This window comes from Hermetia illucens, chromosome 2, assembly GCF_905115235.1.
Source record: "Hermetia illucens chromosome 2, iHerIll2.2.curated.20191125, whole genome shotgun sequence".
Classification (NCBI taxonomy): domain Eukaryota; kingdom Metazoa; phylum Arthropoda; class Insecta; order Diptera; family Stratiomyidae; genus Hermetia; species Hermetia illucens.
Window position 1 is genome coordinate 172,588,730 of NC_051850.1, and position 9,393 is coordinate 172,598,122.

The window sequence follows — 9,393 nt, forward strand, 5'->3', positions numbered from 1 at the left end:
TGGTTTAAATCTAATTTATTATGTTAGTTTCTACCTTTTAATTTTAGTTACGTTTTATTTTTCTTCATATTACTTTTCTATAAATTAGGAACTTTTTTGAACATCACCTCGATTTCTTGTTTCGTTAAGCTTAAAAATTCACTTTCCGTACCTAGAGTGCATTTTTTTCCTTTCAAGTTCGACTTTTTCATATTTTTTTTATTTTGATACGATTCACAGAGACTCAGAACTAAATTTCGTTTCAGTTCTAATTTTTTTGGTTTTCTTCAGGGGAATGTTCGGTTTATTTTATCTTGTTGCCTCTTAATTTGTCTGAATGCTTTTGAATGAATTATTATTACCTTGAAAGCCTAACAATAAAGTGACTCTACGTTTCAAAGTAACTGGTTGCGTATTCCTTTTTATTATTATTTATTTTCTCAGAAAGAAAGCAAGAACTCAGTCTTTTGAGCAGGTCTAATGGTTTTGTACATGACTAGAATGATGACTAGAAGAAATTCAAGCAACAGTTTTGGAAGTAATGCGACTCATCCTTTCAAATCGGCTCATAAATAGATGGATCTGTGTATTTATATCTATTTCAAGCTAGCTTTGTTGGAAGTTCTTCTCATTTTTGTTGTCCATCTAAATATCTATCTTTTAACTATTTAAATTTCTCATTTTTTCGAACCGAATATAAAAGTGACAGGCATACATCCAAATTTTCAAAACATTTGTCAATTGGTTGGAAAGGGGTCTTGAGGTGATTGAGCGCAAACATAATTCGTAGAAGCTTATGCTGGCGTTAGTGTAAATGATACTGTTATTGCACCTGAGATACGTTCCCTAACTGGTAAAAATACAAGAGCTGGGACAAACCTGTTTCCGATGTTAATCACTGGAGCATTACCATTGCTGCTGTCACTGTTGCTGTTATTATCGCCCTCACCTGATCCACATCCTGAACTGCGATTGCCGCCGACACTTCCTGTACTGCCATTGGGTCTGCTACCACCATTGAGCGATGATGCCGATGAATGTTGACTATTGCAGTCAGGTATGAACTCCTCTATAAGGAATGACTGCATTATCTCACATTCAGTGCTTCTCTGAGGAAGTGCATATGACGTTGGCCGGTTGGTAATATTGGCCAAATCGCCCAGTGAAGCAATGTTGATTGGATCTCGATCGTGATCACGTTCACGATCACGATCTCGTTCGCGTCCCTTTTCACGTTCCCGGTCTCGCTTGATTCCGCTGGCGTTCTCTTGAGGTGTTTGAGGAGCTGGCGTTGATGTCGGTGTAACAGTCGGTGTACCCGAGGACGTTGTCAAATTGGATGGTTGAGCCACACGCTGTTGATCCTTTGCAATCGACACCGCATTTTCTGATTTTATCGATGACGGTGGGGAAGGGTTTGCAATGAATGAATGAGATCGTTCGTGGATGAACAGAAATGCATAGTATGGGGTGGAAAATGAGCATATTGAGCATTGATATTCTTTGAGACGCGGCGAAGTGTTCGCTGGCTCGTCAGTCATTATCAAATTGGGGAATGCTCCCTTAGCCAGAAGATTAGGATCCAAATTGTTTAGAGCTAATCCACCGCCATTTGGTATCTTCAGGGTGGGACTAGATGATTTGGTGAAGTTCATTTGCTGTTCTAGTTCTCGAAGCTTTTCCGTTCCCGCTTTGCCGTGATCGCTCATTAGATGTGCACGTAACCACTTTGAGCTGCGGAAGCGACGACTGCACAATGGACACACTTCAGTGTAGTGGGTAAAGTATCGATTACTGATATCTGCCAGGTCAGTTTTCTGAGAAGGATCTATTGAAAACGGCAGTGCTTCAACATCTTGTTGTTCTCCGTTTTGACGTGACTGTGGAAGTGGTGAGCCTTCTTCGACTATGCCATGTGTATTGTGTTTGTGTACGCGCAAAAAATATTTACTGCAAAGTTCTTTATTACAAATGTTGCAAACAACTCCTCCAATTTGTGCTCCATTCTCAATTTCGATACCATGCATGCGCTGCATATGTGTTTTCATGAAGTATTTATTGCAGAGTTCCTTGTTGCATATTTCGCAATAACTGCTAGTTGGCGTAATAGTGTATGGTGGCCGTCTTTCTGCCTGTGTCGGTGTGGTTGGTAAATTCACGGAAGTGGTTGCAACAGGTCGTTCAGGAGTGATGAATCCTTCTCGCACGGGGCTACTTAATGGAAGTCCATGAACCTCAAAGATGTGCTGTTTCAAATCGATGAGATTAGGGAACTCCTTATCACACTGCTTGCAAACCTCGTTTTGACCAATGCCGCTAGTAGATGGAGATAGGGTTCGCGGAGATTTGGGAACATGATTATTATTATCTGCAGAGTGATCAGTAGTGATATGAGCATGAAGCATGTATTGGTTCTCCAGTTCCTTCCCACAAAAATGGCATGCGACAGGGCGTTGATTTCCAAGATCGTTCAACTGAAGAATCATCGATTGTAGCTTCTGAAGATCAATACTTATAGCGTCCGGATCCTGTGGGAAACCAGAAGTCTCCGCGTTATTCTTTTCAGAGCTTTCTGAACCACGATTGCTCTCCTTCCCCTTTGTCTCTGCTTCAGTATGTCTTGCGGATACCACCTCATCCATTTCAGCCTTTTGAGCTTTACTTGAAACTTCTGAATCAACTGACTTCCTTGGGGTTTTCTCCGATCCTACCATAAGATTCAGGGGGGTAGTCTGAACAAAATGCCATGGTAGTTTCTCGTCCTTTGGATCATCCGCAGGAACGAGAATCCCGTGCCGTTTCAATTTATGTGTCCTAAGAAAATATTTATTACAGTACTCCTTACAACATAAATCGCAAAATGCTTCTGGATTGACTACTCCCAGCCGTTTCAGCTTTTCAACGGAAAAGTTTGCCTCACGGGCTTGCTGACTTGAGGCTGGTGAAAGTTTTCTTGGCTGGGGTGTGAAAGATACATCCTCTTGTTCAACTGCGAAATCTTCTCGAAATCCTTCTGGCATTCGTACTGGTGTGGCGTTTTCTTTGTCATTGCTACCACCTGTATCGATTTCCGTTTTGATTTGATGTGGACTATTCGGGGGTGGAATTTCATGAGCCTTATTACGGTGCCGTTTCATTGCAAACACATTGGTAAATCGTTTATGGCAAATATCGCAATATACCGCCACTTCAGCAGTAGAAGGAGAGTGTTCCTGCTGGGGCTGGTGGTGGTGATGCTGCTGTTGTTGATTTTGTATCTGATGCTGCTGAACCTGATTTTGTTGTTGCTGTTGAAATTGCAGTTGTAGTACTTGTGATATTTGGTTTATTTGACTAGCGGTTGGAGATTCATTTGTCGAATTGGCTGGATCGTATATTCCATGTTTGTTAGCCTTGTGCGTTTTGAGGAAGTACTTGTTGCAAAATTCTTTGTTACATAGATCACAATAGGCTTCTGGGTTGAAAATACGTAAAGGAGGCCGTGAAAGTCCTTCTACAGATGGGAATGCCCCTACTGGTGGCACGCTCAACAAAGGTAGTTGAGATAAATAGTTGCTCGCAGATAGGGCTGCAGCAGCTGCTGCTTCTGGAGGGAACGGAAAATTCAAGCCAGACATGGTCAGCCAGTCTTCAGGCCTCGGCATATTTGCCATGATACGGCTCTCATTTGCTCCAGACTCCATTAGTTCCGGCTCAATTTTGATTTTCGCTGTGATGTTTTCAATATCACTTTGATGTGTATTGTCCCTATCTGGATCGTTACTTTCTGAATTATGATTTTTCAATATGTGGACATTCAACTTTACGTCGGATTCAAATTGTTCACCACATTGCCCACATTTCTTCGTTGGATCTCGACTTACTGAATCTTTTTGCTCCCCTTCCTCAATATCGGCGCTAGTATAAGCGCCGGTGTCATCCTCATCTTCCTCCTGTTTCTCCATCTTGTTCCCTTTGGCTAAATGTTCACTTGATTGGTACCGATTGAGTGATGATATGTCTGTTTCAAAGACCTCCATAGAGCTTGGATCGTCATTTTGTTGCTCCTGTTGCTCCAGCATTGGTATAACATGCTTTGGCAGTTTTTGTTCAGCGTCAACTCCACTATTGGTACTGTTACTAGTACTTGCATTGATATTGGCATTCGTATCACCAACATCTGAATTGCCACCACCTCCAATATTAAGAGCAAAATTCGAGCTTAGATTTATGGCAGATATGCGAATTGGAGTTGATTGCTTGCGTCGCTTTTTCGATTGATCATTTTGTGCTGAATCGAATGCATTGGACGATGCATGCGAACCCGAAAAGATGCTAGCAATGTTACGTTTTGTAGCTTTAGATTGTGAACTTGAACTGCTGATTTGAGACGAATTGGAGACATCACTAAGTGCTGTGTCTTCACTACTTAAATCGGGCGGTGGGGTTGCATAAACGGATGCAGCCATGCTTTGCTGTAAAACATATGAGAAAGGAATACCGTTGTTGAATGGATTTTAGATACATTTGGTAATAAATAAAATTGAAGGATAATTTTCAACTAAGGGAAAAACTGAGTCACAGATTTAGAGCAAAGTTGCCTTAACGTGGGGTCTGGAAATACGTTGTATGTTGGTCATAGGATAGCAGATTTATTAAGATAATTCAGGATAATGCCATAGGAACAACCGTAATTAGAGAGGCCAAACAGGTGGAGTAGCGCTAGGTAGTATTATGAAGGCCGAGTAGGTAGAAGGAATCGTCATATCCGGTCGGTATTATACTCCCTGCGCTGAACCAGCTAAATATCGGTAGATACTGAGCGCTCTGGGGTTCGATGCTAGGAAATTAAGTCCAAAAATTATAGCGAGGGGTTTTAGAGTGTAATCTTCTGAGTGGGGTAACCAAATAACGAATGACAGACTCAAAGCATTCGCGGAGCTGCAAGTGGTATTTTGAGCTAAGATAGTGGGGTTGACAGACACAGATGTCTTGTTGCTTGCCAGGGTTATACTGCAGTTACACCGGTACCAGGCAATCTTTATGAAAATCCAAGTGACACAAGTGACAGTTTTAAGGGGCACCAGTGCCAGAAGTTTTATCATATGCAGGCAGGCATAAGCACAGTCGGAAATTGCTCGTAACTGGAGTGGAGCTTAACATTCTTATGTTGGCGTCACCTGTGTGAGTAGGACAACTCCCAGGCTCGTAGATACGAAAACAATTTAGTTCGGTTTACCGTCTGATGGCTCTGGAGATGGAGCCTGACTGCAATTTTGAAACCATATCAAATGAAACAATGCAGGAGTTTCCAATGAGTATATCTGAATTCGTCGTATTCGACAAACACGCATGAACATTAGCAACACAGCTGGAACAAGTGCTTGAATGCCCATGAGCTTATTCCTATCATGTGGATCTAAAGGAGACAAGGGGAACTACCTTGTTATATAGTCCTCTATGGTATCCGACATGAACCACGAGATTCAGATCACGTGATTTTTCGCTGTCTGAACAAGACACTGAAGATGCACATAAAACCGGAAAGTATAATTGGTAATTGGTCCAAGAAATGGTGTTTTTCTGTTAATATGAAGCAAATAAAGGCGACATGACGAGACATGTTGAAATTTAAACTACAACATGGTCTCCATCGTAAGACGATAATTATTTGTGTTTGGTGTGACTTTGGTGAACAGTTAACGAGCGCTTCTACTTCTATTTAGGCCAACTATACCATCTGAATGAGAACGTTTGATTGAAAAAACCGATGAGCAAAACCAAGCCATCTTTCATCACTTACATAGTAACATTGTATTCCAAAAATCATAGTCTGGCTTTAGGAGAGGGGAGGGTAATGAGGTGATCCTCTGGGTCCAGAATTTTCTCGACGATCTAGAATAAAGATTTTAATGAGATTATGGGTTAATCCGGGGTTCCGATTTCCTCTCAATGGCTTGGTATTTAATATGGGGAAGAAAAATTTTGCAAGAAAGTAGGTAGGGCGACGTCTGGGGATAATAAATAGGATGCATATGGAAACAAGTGGAAATGGGCGAATTTCATAAGGAAGAGTATTAATGAAGGTTACAAGTTCAACTTGGTAGGGGCTATTTGTAAGGAAAAGTTCTGCCGTCCTTTTCAACAGAAACATCCCCATTTTGCTGCTCCACAGGGAAGATTCGGTTGAGAACCTCCCTCGAAGGGTTCAGTCACAGCCAAGAGTAAAATCCTTTCTGAGTTGCCGTTAACTACCCAATTTCACACCAATAGGCTCAAAAGTAACAAAAGAAAGGTGTTGGGGTCGAAGGAGATGACAACCAAACGGATCCAACTTCAAATTTGACCGAGGGGAAGCAGAGAGGAAATTCCTTAACGAAGCCGCCTACAAGCACTGGTAATAACAGCAAAAGACGCCGTTTCTTATCCTTATTCTACGTTAGTAATGTAGTTAAGGTAGAACATCTGGCGGTAAGTGGACAGGGTAGTACTCTGCCCGTGGCATCAGGTAGGAAAGCACTTTCGGCACGGAAAGTTCACTTCCGATGGGAAGAAGTATCACACAAGAAACGCTCTAATACCTTCGGTAGGTTCAATATGTGGAGACGACACTACCTGACTTCAATGAAAACCCTTACTGTCTTTTATCCAGAGACATACTGCACAGACGAGAGGAGACGCCAAATCCTCCTCGGAAGAATCGTGCCGGGGTCCTGCCCTTTTGTCGAAACACCACTCTGATCTCTGAAAATGGAAATAGGGAACGAAAATGTAGGGGTGGAAAACTAGGCTGTATCGTGGATCTTACTTTCGTAAGTGGTTCAGCGGTCAAGCATCTACACCAGCATGTCAGCGACGAATATAAGTAAATAGTGAGCATTAGGCGATATATATCACGGTTGGCAAATGACTTGGAAGATTGAATCCTATTCTGAAGAAACCAAATGTTGGTTGCTCATCAACACACTTATCTGTTTTTTAGATTCTCTCTAACAATTGATTAATAAAATCGAGAGTTTGGGTTCTGAAAGGCTTGGCCAATGGTTGGTACCACTAAAGTGATTTAGGCAGGAAAGCGTTTGATGAAGAGAAATAATGGGTACTTTGGCCTCAAGAGCACATTTGCATTTATGCGAAGTAGAGCCATAACATCGAAGCACTCAACGCGGCGCAAGCGCCAAACTATATATTAAATTTTTTGTCGAGGATGCTGGGAGTCCTGAGTCCGCATCACTTGATGATGGACTGGACCACTTGAGAAGCAGCTTACTTTCTCTATTGTGGTCCACGGACTCCTCTTCTTTGGGTTTAACACCCAAACTTTTCAAAAAAAAATACGGTGAGGCAACGTCTAATGCCTTGGACGAGCCGTCAGTCAATTTTTTTATGAATTAAATATAATCTTCTACTACTTCCTATAAAGAAAGCTGCTCTACGACTCGGACGAAAGGTTGATGACATACAATGTTAAGGTAGTTGTTTGGCGAGAGTCTGCTCTCGCCTTCTACTTACGACTTCCAGATTCTAAGCAATCCGTTGTCGTTGGATTCGCAAATGACTTTGGGGTTGTCATAATATCTCGTCACCCTGACAAAGTCGAGATTTATGTGAAAGTGACGATAAAGCCTTGATTTGAAAACTTCTGGAACTTGCTTCACATGACATTGAGTTAGTACTTTTATCATAATAAAGGGGCGGAAATAACTCGAAGCTGTGCTTTAAACCACTTTAGCGGGAAAGCAGCTGCTATCAGCTCAACATTAGTAAGGGTGCTACCAAATGTTGGTGATGTAAAACAAAGCCAACGATTACTTTTTTTGTCAATCTTCAGCTCAGTTCTTTTATATGCGGCACTAGTGTAGGCATCAGCACTAAATGTCCTAGAAGATCCTAGACAGCTTTAAATCTCGAAAGATAAGCAAATAAACTGAGCGAACGAAGTCATTGTTTGGGCACCAAACAGCATGGGCCCAGGCGAAGATTGGTCGGGGGCCCACAGTTTGATCTGAAACATGAATACATAAGTAGATGACGTGAAATTATGATGGGACGGACTATGATTTGACTCACGATGGGTATAGGTTCAGTTTTAATCAATCACTTGATTGTGGTATGCATGAGGGTTTAGCTGAAGATGCTGAACGGAGCTGTAGAAGGGAAATTACCAAAATCGACACCGAACAAGACAGTAGCAACTAACTACTAGGATCAATAATCAACGACTAAGCAGCTCCACGAAATAGTAGCATAACAGTATTTTCGCAGGAAGAGTATGGAGAAAACATGGTAGGTTTTAGACAGTAAGAGTATAGCATACGCCTTGAAAAAACAGCTCAACAGGCAGACGGAACGACAAAATGGAAAAAGGAGAAACCAAAAAGTTAGGAGATGGGAATTTATCTGGTCATCAGAGAAAGGCTACTAATCCCATCGGAAACTCCACTTGGACTGGAGTGGAAAGTAAGAAACTGTTGCAAAAGAGAGTCAGACTGGACGCGCTCATCATAACAAAAAGCAGTGAGCTTACGTATGCGGGGGTCTTCCGTGAAAGCAAATGCGACACTTCTCTGATTAATCTAAATGGAAATGTCTCACGTGAAAAGCTAATAATCTGTTGCTGGAGCTTAAAGCCGGTGAAGACCTACGGAAAAAAGCCGAATCGTTACTAGGTAATACCATCATCATCATCAATGACGCAACGCCCGGTATCCGGTCTAGGCCTGCCTTAATAAGGAACTCCAGACATCCCGGTTTTGCGCCGAGGTCCACCAATTCGATATCCCTAGAAGCTGCCTGGCGTCCTGACCTACGCCATCGCTCCATCTTAGGCAGGGTCTGCCTCGTTTTCTTTTTCTACCATAGATATTGCCCTTATAGACTTTCCGGGTGAGATCATTCTCATCCACAACCGGACGGTCATGGTATCGCTCATAGATTTCGTCATTGTGTAGGCTACGGAATCGTCCATCCTCATGTAGGGGGCCAAAAATTCTTCGGAGGATTCTTCTCTCGAACGCGGCCAAGAGCTCGCAATTTTTCTTGCTAAGAAGCCAAGTTTCCGAGGAATACATGAGGACCTGCAAGATCATTGTCTTGTACAGTAAGAGTTTGACACTATGGTGGGACGTTTCGAGCGGAACAGTCTTTGTAAGCTGAAATAGGCTCTGTTGGCTGACAACAACCGTGCACGGATTTCATCATTGTAGCTGTTATCGGTTGTGATTTTCGACCCTAGATAGGAGAAATTGTCAACGGTCTCAAAGTTGTATTCTCCTATCCTTATTCTTCTTCGTGTTCGACCAGTGGGGTTTGATGTTGTTGGTTGATTCGTCTTCGGTGCTGACGTTGCCACCATATATTTTGTCTTGCCTTCATTGATGTGCAGCCCAAGATCTCGCGCCGCCTGCTCGATCTGGATGAAAGCAGTTTGTATGT

General features: G+C 42.3%; 1 protein-coding gene across 1 annotated transcript; it reads right to left on the minus strand.

Annotated features, from left to right (window-relative positions):
• Positions 1–773: 773 nt before the first annotated feature.
• Positions 774–4,427, minus strand: LOC119648617. Its single transcript, XM_038050387.1, has 2 exons — positions 974–4,427; positions 774–877 (listed from the first exon to the last, which is right to left on the minus strand). The coding sequence occupies exons 1-2, from the start codon at positions 4,425–4,427 to the stop codon at positions 774–776; spliced, it is 3,558 nt and encodes a 1,185-aa protein (XP_037906315.1).
• Positions 4,428–9,393: the final 4,966 nt, after the last annotated feature.

What these genes read in the sequence shown, in the direction of transcription:
- LOC119648617 (XM_038050387.1), bottom strand. Translation starts at nt 4,427, where the DNA reads ATGGCTGCATCCGTTTATGCAACCCCACCGCCCGATTTAAGTAGTGAA. An exon ending in TGGTAGCAGACCCAATGGCA is followed by an intron (nt 878 to 973) that starts GTACAGGAAGTG and finishes GTAATGCTCCAG; the next exon opens with TGATTAACATCGGAAACAGG.